The following is a 13232-nucleotide window of genomic DNA, read 5'->3' on the forward strand; positions in this document are numbered from 1 at the left end:
AAAATAAAATTACTAAAATTAATTTAGGCCGTAAAAAAATGCAATAATTAAAAAAAGCAAAAGCAAAAAAAGAGTACGAAAAAAACCCTGTGAAAAACTTTAAATGCTTATGTGACGTTCATGAGCTAAAATATTGAAGAGACAAGTCAGTTGAAAATACAGTGGTGCAGGAACAAAGTAACATCGCTTCACGTTCTTCCACAGCTTCCAAGGGCTGGAGACGGTCTTGGGGCTGCAGCATCCAGGACTCCCAGGACCCATCCCTGGTGCCGCTGCCAGACTCACTATGTGACCGTGACCAGGGCTCTGCCCCTCCCTCTCTCTCACTTTCTCCATTTGTCCCATAGCGATAATGCCCCTGACCCCACTTCGTAAAGTGCTTTGGGGTCTAAGGCTGAGAAGCGCCTATAGGAACGCTGCGTATGATCATTGCGATGACAGTCTGACCTGCAGGGGTTGGCTCAGCGGCTGCTGCCCCTTCTCTCCTCCCCTCTCACTGAGCAGGGAAATCTCCCAGGGCAGTCTGCAGATGCCCTCATCCCTTCTCTGGACAATGGCTCTCTCTAGCTCTTCCAGCTGGGACAGCAGCCGCTGCTCCTGCTCCTCCAGAAACCCTCGCAGCTCCTGCCACTCCCAGACCATCTTCTGCCTCTCGGCTGCCATCTCTTTCTGAAACAGGGAGAGGGTGGCTTGGTAACAGGGGAATATAGAACATAAGAACAGACAGACTGGGTCAGACCAATGGTCCATCTAGCCGAGTATCCTCTCTTCTGACAGTGGCCAACGCCAGGTGACTCAGAGGCAATGAACAGAACAGGTCATCATCAAGTGATCCATCCCCTGTCGCCCATTCCCAGCTTCTGGCAAACAGAGGCTAAGGACACCATCCCTGCCCATCCTGGCTAATAGCCACCGATGGATCTATCGTCCATGAATTTATCTAGTTCCTTTTTGAACCCTGTTCGTGTCTTGGCCGTCCAACATCCTCTGGCAAGGAGTTCCAGAGGTTGACTGCATGTTGTGTTAAAAAAATACTTCCTTTTCTTTGTTTTAAACTTGCTGCCTATTCATTTCACTGGGTGACCCCTAGTACGTGTGTTATAGGAAGGAGAAAAGAACACTTTCTTATTTACGTTCGCCAGACAAGTCATGACTTTATAGACCTCTACCATACCCCCCCCCCCCCCCTTCATCGTATCTTTTCCAAGCTGGACAGTCTCAGGCTTTGTCTACACTGGCACTTCTCTCCTGCCAACAAACAGCAGTTACACTGCGCGCCTTTTAGCAGCACGGCGGGAGCGGCATTGCCGTGTCACTAAAACTGCATAGTGTAGCCACAGCCTCAGTCTTATTAATCTCTCCTCATACGGAAGCTGTTCCCTACCCTTCATCATTTTGTTGCTCTTTTCTGAAGCTTTTCCAATTCCAATATATTTTTGTTGAGATGGGGCGACCACATCTGCACACAGTATTCACGTTGTGGACGTACCATGGACTTATACGGAGGCAATATGATATTTTCGGTCTTATTATCGCTCCCTTTCTCAATGATTCCCAACATTCTGTTCACATTTTTGACCGACGCTGCACGCTGAGTGGATGTTTCCAGGGAACTATCCACAATGACTCCAAGATCTCTTTCTTGAGTGGTAACTGCTAATTTAGACCCCATCATTTTCGGTGTATTTGATATGACCTTTTCCAATATGCGTTACTTTGCATTTATCAACATTGAAATTCATCTGCTTGGTAACTGGGGATAATCATAAACGTGCCTCGGGGCAGGTGACAGAGTTATTTACCAGAACACAAGATCTCTTGCGGTGAGTGATGGGAAGTTCATTTATCCCAGGAAGAGAGGAGGGATAAGGGCCGCGGTGAGCTGTACATCACCAACAGGAGGGACACTTCCCCCCAGAACTTCATCAACTTGCCCTGAGCCAAATCCTACATCTCTGCAGCCCACATTTCATCTCCTTCCTCCCCAACCCTCCTAGGAGCTAGAAAGGCTCCCCGGTCACTGTGACATGCAGACAGTCCGTGGGCAGGGACTTTGGGCTCACACAGACTGACTCTCTCCTGCCCAGCAGCCTCCCGCACCCTAAGGGCATCATGTCACCCCCGTGTCGGACCCTGCCCTCTCCCTGGGCTCCAGTGGGGACGGTTCCCTGGCTGAGGCTGGCAGGCCGGGCCCTGCATTCACCGTCACTCAGGGCACCGGGATCCCAGGCAAACCTGGGCCCTGGGCACCTACCAGCAGCTCCTCGCTTTGCTGCTGCTTCTCGGCTTTGGCTGCTTCTCTCTCTTTTCCCAGAGGGGCCCGATGCTCTCGTGGGGGCTCCTGGAAGATGGGGAGAGAAGGTTAGAAACCGCTGCAAACGGCCTCCCAGCTGTCCGATTTCAGGGCCCGTCCTGCCCTGCAGAGTCAGGGGGACTCAGACTGAGAGGAGACGGTGAAACAGGGAGCGGCTTTTCCAGAGAAATGGCAACAGCAGGGCCCCAGGCTGCCGTCACCGGGGTGCAGCCCAACCCCCAGTTCCCCATGTCCCCGGGGCCTCACTCACATCCCAAGCAGCCAACTTCAGACAGTCCCCCACTTTCCCCAGCTCCAAGCCCCAATGCTCCCGCAGGGCGGGATCTGAACATGGAGCCCCCCAAGCATCCCCCAATCGCCAGCTCTGAGCCCTCCCCCCCGTAAATCGACTGGCCCCAAACTCCCAGCTCTAAGCCACCCCACCATCCGCAGCACCAGACACTCCTCCCACCCCACAGCTCCGGCTCTGACCCCACCCCCCGTTCTCCTCCCTCCTAACCCAGCTGCCCCCATCCCCTCCTGGGCTCCCAGCTCCTCCTGCAGCTCCCGGCCCAGCCGCTGCCTGGCTCCCCGCCACCGGCCCCGCAGCAGGGACTGCTCCGCCCCAGCCGGCCCGGGACACTCGCCCCCCGCAGTCCCGAGCAGCCCCTCTCCGGCCGCGGGGAGCTCGGGACCCAAGCAGGGGGCGAACCAGGCAGTCGGGCCCGGCCCCTCCCGGCAGGAGCGTGTCGGCCTAACGCGTGTCTCCGCCCCCGCGGCCCACCCGGGCCCTGCCCCGCTCCGCGCTGCCCCTGGCCCCAGCGCGCTGCCCCACGGGCTGCAGGGCTGGAGCAGTCTCCGCACTGCCTCCCGGCCCCGGCCATGGTCCCGCTGCAAACACACAAAGGTTCCCCGGGCTGCGGGGGCAATAAGGGGCGGCTCCTCCCCGGGCCTGGCCCTGCCCCACCGGGCCCCTCGCAGGGTGTTTGTGACACTCGGGGAATCGGGGAACCCCTCCTCAGCCTGGGGGGGGGGCAGGAGACCGGCTGGATCTTACTGCCAGAAAAGCAAGGGGAAGGGGCTGTTTTTGCTGAATCATTAGACTAAGGAGACCCCGGCTGGGAGTGCAGCGCTCGCATTTCAGTTCAGCTTTGGCAACTTGGCACGAGACATGTAGAATCCCCTTCCTAGAAAGTGCCTAAATCCCATGGCCGCAGCTCTCCAGTGCCCCGCTTGTGAGCTGCACTGTGAAGAGTTCCTGTAGGAAACTTCCCCACGCAGCAGAGTGGCGCAGCGGAAGCGTGCTGGGCCCATAACCCAGAGGTCGATGGATCGAAACCATCCTCTGCTAGCTTGGTTTTATTCCATTCAGCCTGCCTTTCTTCCTTCCACATGGGAAACAGGAACAAATTCTCTCCCTCTTTGCTCTTCCACAGCGCTTAAAGGAAGGAATAAAGCCCCAGCAGCTCCCTAGCGCACAGAGTCCCCTCCCGTAAGGAGAGAGATGTGCAATGACGGGCTCTGGCTCAGGGTTGTCAGGTTTATAGAGCTTTCGGTGGTGCCCAGAACAGGTCCAAGTCCTGCCCGCCCCCCACCCGCCTAAGGCTCTGGGAGGGAGTTTGGGTGCAGGAGGGGGTGCGAGCTCTGGGAGGGAGTTTGGGTGCTGGGTGTGGGCTCCAGGCTGGGGCAGGGATGCAGGAGGGGGTGCGGGCTCTGGCAGGGAGTGTGGATGCATGAGGTGCAAGCTCTGGGCTGGGGCAAAGGGTTGGGGAGCAGAGGGCAGACCCTGGGAGGGAGTTTGTGTACAGGCTCTGGGCTGGGCCTGGGACAGGGTGTTGGGGTGCAGGGGGGGTGTTGGCAGGCTCTGGGGGGGGATTTGGGTGCATGAGGTGCGGGCTCTGGGCTGGGGCAGGGGGTTGGGGGGCAGGGGGAGGCGGTGGCGGGCTCTGGGAGGGAGTTTGGGTGTGGGCGGGGTGCGGGATCTGGCCTGGGGCAGAGGATTGGGGTGTGGCACTTATCTTGGGCAGCTCCTGAAAGTGACCTGCACCCCCATCTGGCATCAGCTCCTAGGTGGGGCAGGCAGGGGGGTCTCCGGGCGCCAGTACCCGCAGACACCACCCCTGCCGCAGTTCCGATGGCAGCGTTGGTTGGTGCTCAGGGTGTGGGCAGCGTGTGAGAGACACCCCCCCGCAGGGGCTGCAGGGACGTGCCAGACACTCCTGTGACTGGTGCGGAGCAAGGATGGGCAGGAAGCCTCTTTCGCCCCCCTGCGCTGCTGGTAATGGCGGCGGGGGGCCCCCGGGCCCTTTTAAATCACCCAGGGCCAGCTCCTCAGGTGGCCTGGGGACAGCCACACCAGCCGCTGCTGGAACGGCCCCAGGCAGCTGGCTCTGGGGACTGCCTAAGCGGCGGACAATGTGGCTGTCCCCAGGGACCAACTGAGCAGCGGTCCTGGGGGTGGCAGGCGCAGCCACAACTCGGTGGCTCCTGGCAGCTGTCCCAGGGCAGCCAGAGCTGCAGCGGCCCCCAAGGCATTCCCCCCCAGCAGTGGCCAGAGTGACAGTGGGCGCCTGGGGCTTCCCCCTCCCCAGTGGCACAGTGGGCCCCCCGGGGCTTCCCCCCCACAGCAGCTGTTGCTGGGGGTCCTCCACCTTCCCCCCCCACCAAGATTCAAACAGGGGTAATTATTGTATAGGTTGGAGGTCATGATTTTTTGTTTCTTGCCCATGACCTCTCCATGACTTTTACTAAAAATACCCAGGATTAAATCGTAGCCTTAACTATGATTCCAGTCACAGGATTTCTTTTGCAGCAGGTGTGGAAGTATAACATTGTATAAGTATAACGTTGTATAAGGGGACATGCTGGATACATTGTATATGAGAGGGCATGCCAAAACATGTTACAAAGTATCTGAGGGAGCACACGTAGGGACAGTTAGCTTTTGAGTGGAGAAGCAATTAAGATAGAGCCAGCACGTCTAAGAAGCAGGCATCAGATTGGAAGGTGTGAGGGGCAATTAGTTAAGTTAACTGGAAGCTGTTAAAGGAGATTGTTAAGGGTGGCAGGTAATTGAAGATACGTGATTGGTCTCAGGGATCTCGAAGGGTGGTGACTAAAATCTTTTTCTTCTTTTGTCTGTAACTTCTCTGTAACTTGTTCTCCAAAAAACTGTATAAATTAAGAGACACAAGCTCCACTCGGGGGGCTCACTTCTAAATGTATTAGCAGAGCAGCTTTGCTAATAAAACAGAGTGGTCTGATAAATTGTGAGTCTGAGTCAACCTTTGACAATTTGGAGGTTCCACCGAGATGGCAAGCGGCTTCACTGAGGCTGTGTGATCCCTGACTGCCTTGCAGGACGATCGTGGCAGCCAGCGCCTGGACGCTTAGTCCAAGCGATCCTCCACAAGACAGAAAGGTACACAGCAGCAGCGCAGTCTACGCCATTGAACTTGTTGGTTCCCACTCTGTTCGGGCAGGGGTCTTTGGATCCAGCTTCTGGAATCAGACGTCTCAGGTAATTATTATTTTTGTGCTTTAACCGGTTTGAGGACTGTCTTGTCTTTGTGTCTATCCATCTTCCCCGTGGTGTGTGTGTGAATCTGGGAGCCATCTCTGTCCGGAGACTGGCTGACCAAGGGGTCCCAGTCCCCACAGTCTGAATAAGTGGAATCTGCACAGCTGCAGCCGCACCACGCCTTGGGTATAACCCTTGGTGTGAAAGCAAGGGCAGTTGAGGCAGTAGCCTGTGAGCTCCTTTCTGTGTGTTGCACCGGGTACCGCTCTGCTGAGCCCGAATTTCCTTCTTGTGTGAGTGCTGTGTGAAGTCCTCCTGGATGGGTAATCAGAAGTCTAAGGTAGAACAGTTCCCTAAGGGAACTCCAGCTTATTTTATGTATTTTAGGAGGGGTCCGGACTCTTGTAGGTTTCTTGAAAAATGGTCCAAATTAGCTCTAGAGAACCCCAAATTACAGTGGCCACTGTTAGGTCCTTGGGACAAGGATCGAGTGGACGCTTTAAAAAGCAAACTCGTCCTCCCAAAAACCAAATTGGAGAGAGGAGAAGTAGACTGCTCCATGCAGTGGTGGGAAGAGGCAAATTGTAAATGGACTGATTCAAAACTCACCTCTCTTAAAAATTCTATCAAAAAACGAACAGTTCAATTGGATGCAGTCTCTCCCACCACTAGTCCGAGCGCTCCCCTTTGCCCAGTCCTGTGCAATGATCCGGATCAAACCTGACCCCCACCATACTCCTGCGCAAATAAGAAATCAGAAAAGGAAAAATCTTCAGTGACTACAGATAATGAAAGTGAAGAAGATACCCTCATTGGCCTCGCAGCTCTGCAAAATATTATGAAGAAGAAATCCAAAGCAGACTGCAAAGATTCTCTTGACATCTCTTCTTGGAAAAGAGAACCTGATGGGAGGTTAATGAGAGACTCTGACCAAACTGTTGTGGCACCCTTACGAGTCCTTAAGATGGGAGAAAGTGAGTCCATATGGGATTATAAGCCCTGGACTCGTACGGAACTTTTATCTATAGTTAAAAGTTTTCCCAAACCACGGGAAAACTCTGTCAAATTTGCTGAGGAGTTTCTGTTAATCTGTGAAACCTATGAACCCTCTGAGATAGATCTCCTCCAAATGTGTAAATTGTTAGCTTCTGCCAGTTATTATGAAAAATGGTTGGCTGCTGCAGACTGGCCAGCTGAGGCACGCCACTCAATCATAAAAAGTACTGGCCCAGATTCAGCATACAGAGACCGGTGTATGGCTCTTTGGAAGCGCCTGCATCAAGCCATTCCCAAAGTGTGGTCTCCTAAAACAAACTGGACAGCAATACGTTGCTGTAAGCAAGGGCAAGGAGAAAGCCCAGGCGACTATAGGTCCCGGCTAACTGATATTTTCCTACAACATTCAGGAATACAAGAGCCCGATGTAAATGGGCAGGGGGCCTTGGCACATGCATTTGTTGATGGTCTTCTCCCTGCCACAGGCAGCATGTTAAAATGAATGAGTGTGGGATGGGAGACTGAAACCATGGACAAATTGCTGGCAGTAGCAGAGCATTGCCACCGCACTTTAAAAGGAAAGGAGGAACCGTCCTCCCAAAAGTTAATGGCTCTGCAGATACAGCATTATTCAGGACTAAGCAGACCACACCGGGGACAGGGACGGGTTTGCGGAAGGGGGCGGGGGGCTGGATTAACTGGGGTTTGTAACTACTGTAAACAGCCTGGACACTGGAAAAAAGAGTGTCCAAGATGACCTAATAATTGTATGGGAAATCAAGTGAACCCCCCGCTGGTTCCTCCAGCTGATCCCCAACCCTATTTTTCACCCCAACAATGACGGGATGCTGGGGAACCTCACAAAGTTTTAGCTCCCTTATTACCTCTGTCCCCTACTGGAGAATGTGTCCTGACTGTAAATGATCTCTCTCTCCCTTTCCTTGTTGATACTGGAGCTTCTCTTTCTACAATCCGCACCACTGACTTGCCTGAGGTTCCCCGATCTGGAAAATCGGTGTCTGCTGTTGGCATGACAGGGATCCCTACCTCTTTTCCCCTCTCAAAACCTTTGTCTGTTCAGGTCGGTCCCCTCTCTGAGGAGCATGCATTCCTCCTCTCTGATTCCACCCCTGCAAACCTTCTGGGACGGGACTTGCTATGCAAACTTGGCTGTTCTATTTACTGCTCCCCAGATGGTGTCTATCTGCAAATCCCTCAGTCTTCCTTATGTGATTCTGTAGCCTCCCTGCTGTCTGAAACTTCCCTCTCCACTCCGGTCCCTTGCTGTCCCTTAACTGCGTCCCTAGAGCACCTAATCTCTCAGGTTCCTTCCTCCCTATGGCCATCTCACCCATTTAAGTGGGCCGATTAAATACTGACCCAGTTCGGATTACTGTAGACAATTCCAAACCTCTGCCTCGCCTGTCTCAATATCCTTTGAATCCTGAGGCAGAGGCTGGGATTGCTCCAGTTATATCTGCATTAAAAGAACAAGGAATTATTGTCCCTTGTTTCAGCCCCTGTAACACCCCTATCCTCCCAGTTCAAAAGGCTGATGGCAAATCGTGGCGATTTGTTCAAGACCTTCGAGCTATTAACCCGTATTGTCATACCTTCTTTTCCAGTGGTTCCTAACCCTGCTACAGTACTAGCGTCTATTCCTCCAAATGCAACCCACTTTACTGTTGTAGATTTGTGCTCTGCTTTCTTCTCTGTCCCAGTTCACTCTGAATCCCAGTATCTCTTTGCCTTCTCCTACAAGGGTCAGCAATATACATGGACTACCCTTCCCCAGGGGTATACAGAGAGTCCATCCTATTTTTCTCAAGCCCTAGCCAGGGATCTCGCTGATCTGGTTTTCCCATCAGGATCCACACTGATCCAATATGTGGACGACTTACTCCTGTGCTCCCCCTCTCTGTCTGCCTCAGAAACTGATTCACTAACACTTCTCACAGCTTTAGCGAACAAGGGTCATAAGGCTTCTCGCACAAAATTGCAGCTCTGCCAAACCTCTGTCACATACCTAGGCCTCCTTCTCTCCCAGGGCTCCCGTACACTCTCTCCAGCCCGGGTACAAGCCATCCTTAGCTTTCCCCAGCCTTGCTCTCCACGCCAGGTCAGAAAATTCTTAGGCATGACAGGGTTCTGTAGGCAATGGATTCCCCAATATGCTTCTCTGGCTAAACCACTCCAAGAACTCACTCGATCCTCTGTACCTAACCCCATGCCATGGCCACTTGAAGCAAATGCTGCTTTCATCTCCCTTAAGCAGAATTTAGCCTCTGCCCCTGCCTTAGGGTTACCTAACTATGACAAGCCTTTTACCCTTTTCTGTCACGAACAATCTGCTTGTGCCCTTGGGGTTCTTACTCAGGAGCACGGTGACAGAAATCGCCCGGTGGCTTATTTTTCTGCAACCTTGGACCCTGTAGCCCAGGGTTTACCCCCTTGCCTATGCGCTGGAGCTGCTGCAGCGCACCTGGTCGAGATGTCTGAGTCCCTTGTCCTCTGCTCTCCTCTCACTCTCATGGTCCCCCATTCTGTGGAAACTCTCCTTCTGCAACGCAACACTGCTCGCCTCTCCTCTGCTCGCCTCACTAGGTATGAACTTTTGCTGCTTTCAGCCTCACATATCACTATTAAGCGCTGCTCCCGGTTAAACCCTGCTACCCTCCTTCCTTTACCTAGTGATGGTGAACCCCATGACTGCCTTGCAACTGTCTCCGCTATCACTGTCCCGCGCCCCAACCTTTCAGATGTACCTCTCCCTAACTCTGACCTGGTATTATTCACTGATGGGTCCTGTTATAGAAATGACCAAGGCCACCTTCTTGCAGGGTACGCTGTGGTCTCTCTCTCTGAGACCATAGAAGCTGCGCCCTTACCCTCTGTGACCTCTGCCCAGGTGGCTGAACTGATTGCTCTAACCCGTGCCTGCTTTCTAGCCGAGGGGCTCTCTGCCACTATTTTTACTGATTCTCGGTATGCCTTTGGGGTTGTGCATGACTTTGGCACCCTCTGGCAGGCTCGAGGTTTTCTTACCTCTACTGGTACCCCTATCAAGAATGGCCCCTACATTGCCGCCCTCCTGTATGCAGTTTTACTACCGTCTGCCTTGGCAATTGTTAAGTGTACTGGCCACTCAGCGGCAGACACCGAGGTGGCAAAAGGTAATGCACTTGCTGATGCTGCTGCAAAACATGCCGCCACTATAAAACCTTCACCAGAAGTGTTTCTTGGTCCCCTCTCTGTCTCTGTAATGCCACCATCCCTGTCTCATCTCGCTCAGCTCCAGGATTCTGCCCCAGAAACAGAGAAAGACTCCTGGAGTGCTTTGGGTTGCTCTTTGCATTCTGATTCCCTTTGGCGATCGCCCACCGGTAGCTTTGTAGCCCCCCTCTCACTGTACCCGTCTCTAGCCGCCCTGCTACATGGTGTTTCGCATGTCGGCAAGGAGGGGATGGTCTCTGCTATGAGTAAGGCGGGGTGGTGGGCTGACCATTTCAGCTCCTTTGCAATCCGCCACTGTGCCGCTTGTGTTACTTGTCCAAGCCACAATGTAGGCAAATCTGTAAAAGTAACACAAGAGTTCCGGGGTTTGCCTACACTGGCAACTTGATTTTGTACAAATGCCAAAGTGTCAGAAATATGAATTCATTTTAGTTATAATATGTCTGTTTTCGGGTTGGATTGAAGCCTTTCCCTGTCGCAAAGCTGATTCATTGTCCATTGCAAAATGTCTGTTAAACCACATTATCCCTACCAAGGGAATTCCTGCCACTTTGTCTAGTGACCGGGGAACACATTTTACTGGAAAAATTGTTCAACATCTAAACCAGGTATTACATGTCACCCACCTGTTGCACTGCCCTTACCATCCACAGAGTGCAGGGGCAGTTGAAAGGCGAAATGGTGTGCTTCGAAATAAGCTGGCAAAAATCTGTAGTTCCACAGGGTTAAACTGGCCAGCTGCTTTACCACTGGCCTTCATGGAAATTCGGTCATCCCCATCCCAGAGACACAAATTGAGTCCATTTGAAATCATCATGGGATGCCCTATGCGAACAATGGCTACTATTACCCCAGCCCCAGACCTAAACCTAACTCACAGCACGCTCCTCCAGTACTGCAAAGGGTTAATGCAAGCTGTGAGCTCCTTCCATTCGCAGGTGCGAGCAGCGTGGCTGAAGGAACCCACCTCTGCTGCCTGTCACACTCTTGAGCCTGGTGAGTGGGTCTACCTGCGGCACCACCTTCGGAAGCACGCCTTGGAACCCCGGTGGAAGGGTCCGTACCAGGTACTGCTCACCACCCAGACAGCCGTGAAATTATCCGGCATCGCTGCATGGATCCACGCCTCACAGTGTAAGCCAGCGCCACCTCAAGGGGACCAAGCACCTCTGCAAGACCACGCAGAACCAGCTTCAACCCCAGAAGACAAAGAGGAACAGCCTGCAATACCTTACAATCTGCGCTCTCGTAAGGGTTGCCAGAAGCAGAGGGTAAGCAGACAGCAGGACCCAACAAACAAGAAGCAGTAGTGAGCCTAGCGCCTGCTGCCTGGTGGACGTAAAACCGTGACTGCGGTTCCCTCGAAAGGGGTTGTCGGAACCAGAAAGGGTCCTGCTTCCAACATGTGTCCTTTGAGAAGCTTAATCCTCAGCTACTGTGTCCTGAGGGTCTGGGGAATCCAGAGTGACAGTGACAATTCTTTCCTCCAACAACAGGTGCAGATAGCCCAGATCCAGAATATTTCTAATTGCTGGGTCTGCAGCCACATCCCAGCTCACTCACAAGCTAGTATCCCCACCATGGCAATCCCTTTGAATTCCTCAGAGCTTGCTGGAGAACCCTATCCACTTAAAAGGACATGGAAGGAAAATGACACTTGGGGGCTGGGAAAAACATATGTTCCTAAACTTATAAGTGTGGTGAAAGGAAAGGGCCACTGGTGCTGGGTGTGTAATGGGACAGGGCTGAATCTAGGGAGGAGCAGCTGTCTCCAATACATCGTGTCCCATGGTGTATGGGACTATTCAAACAAGGTTGGAGAATGGCGAACCGGGTATGGAAAGATAAACTTCCTCTCAACCTGGGATCAAACCAAAGATTCAATCTCTTGCTCCCCCTACAGCCTCCCTGAGAAAAACAGCACCATCTACAAATGTCATGTGAATGCTACCTCTTCTCCCAGTGAAAATCATCCTGTGCCCTTTGGGGTCTAAGGCTGAGACATGTAGACTCGGGGAATCGGGGAACCCCTCCTCAGCCTGGGGGGCGGGGCAGGAGACCGGCTGGATCTTACCCCCAGAAAAGCAAGGGGAAGGGGCTGTTTTTGCTGAATCATTAGACTAAGGAGACCCCGGCTGGGAGTGCAGCGCTCGCATTTCAGTTCAGCTTTGGAGACTTGGCACGAGACATGTAGAATCCCCTTCCTAGAAAGCGCCTAAATCCCATGGCCGCAGCTCTCCAGTGCCCGGCTTGTGAGCTGCACTGTGAAGAGTTCCTGTAGGAAACTTCCCCCACGCAGCAGAGTGGCGCAGTGGAAGCGTGCTGGGCCCATAATCCTCCAAAATATCCAGGGTTGGGGAGGAAGGAGATGAAATATGATTATGATGGATAATTTCCATCCTCTGCTAGCTTGGTTTTATTCCATTCACCCTGCCTTTCTTTCTCCCACATGGGAAACAGGAACAAATTCTCTCCCTCTTTACCCTTCCACAGTGCTTAAAGGAAGGAATAAAGCCCCAGCAGCTCCCTAGCGCACAGAGTCCCCTCCCGTAAGGAGAGAGATGTGCAATGACGGGCTCTGGCTCAGGGTTGTCAGGTTTATAGAGCTTTCGGTGGTGCCCAGAACAGGTCCAAGTCCTGCCCGCCCCCCACCCGCCTAAGGCTCTGGGAGGGAGTTTGGGTGCAGGAGGGGGTGCAAGCTCTGGGAGGGAGTTTGGGTGCTGGGTGTGGGCTCCGGGCTGGGGCAGGGATGCAGGAGGGCATGCGGGCTCTGGCAGGGAGTGTGGGTCCATGAGGTGCAAGCTCTGGACTGGGGCAGGGGGTTGAGGGGCAGAGGGCAGACCCTGGGATGGAGTTTGTGTGCAGGCTCTGGGCTGGGCCTGGGACAGGGTGTTGGGGTGCAGGGGGAGTGTTGGCAGGCTCTGGGAGGGAATTTGGCTGCATGAGGTGCGGGCTCTGGGCTGGGGCAGGGGGTTGGGGGGCAGACTCTGGAAGGGAGGCTGGGGCAGGGGGATGGGGGGCAGGGGGAGGCGGTGGCGGGCTCTGGGAGGGAATTTGGGTGTGGGCAGGGTGCGGGATCTGGCCTGGGGCACAGGATTGGGGTGTGGCACTTATCTTGGGCAGCTCCTGAAAGTGACCTGCACCCCCATCTGCCATCAGCTCCTAGGTGGGGCGGGCAGGGGGGTCTCC

The 13232-nt window shown here is 53.8% G+C and overlaps 3 protein-coding genes and 1 non-coding gene across 7 annotated transcripts in view; 2 read left to right on the forward strand and 2 right to left on the reverse strand.

Annotated features, from left to right (window-relative positions):
• Nucleotides 1–13232, forward strand: part of LOC102943236 (zinc finger protein 883) — a 2438435-nt gene that overhangs the window by 651268 nt on the left and 1773935 nt on the right. The window lies entirely within an intron of this gene.
• The window catches only part of LOC114020163 (zinc finger protein 501), a 1907800-nt gene that overhangs the window by 617269 nt on the left and 1277299 nt on the right, over nt 1–13232 (reverse strand). The gene's annotated exons all lie outside the window — the stretch shown is intronic.
• The window catches only part of LOC119564606 (tripartite motif-containing protein 10-like), a 57664-nt gene that overhangs the window by 16947 nt on the left and 27485 nt on the right, over nt 1–13232 (reverse strand). For 2 of the 3 annotated variants that reach the window (XM_043537546.1, XM_043537544.1), the window contains exons 2-3: nt 2255–2341; nt 448–669 (exon numbers count right to left, since the gene is read on the reverse strand). In XM_043537546.1, coding sequence (XP_043393481.1) covers nt 448–669; nt 2255–2341 — 309 coding nt within the window. The remainder of the gene's footprint in view (nt 1–447; nt 670–2254; nt 2342–13232) is intronic. The other variant, XM_043537547.1, reaches the window with a different exon arrangement.
• On the forward strand, nt 3573–3644 carry TRNAM-CAU. The gene has a single exon. It is a non-coding gene; the product is annotated as a tRNA-Met (tRNA).

The sequence above is a fragment of the Chelonia mydas genome, chromosome 28, assembly GCF_015237465.2.
Source record: "Chelonia mydas isolate rCheMyd1 chromosome 28, rCheMyd1.pri.v2, whole genome shotgun sequence".
Classification (NCBI taxonomy): Eukaryota; Metazoa; Chordata; order Testudines; family Cheloniidae; genus Chelonia; species Chelonia mydas.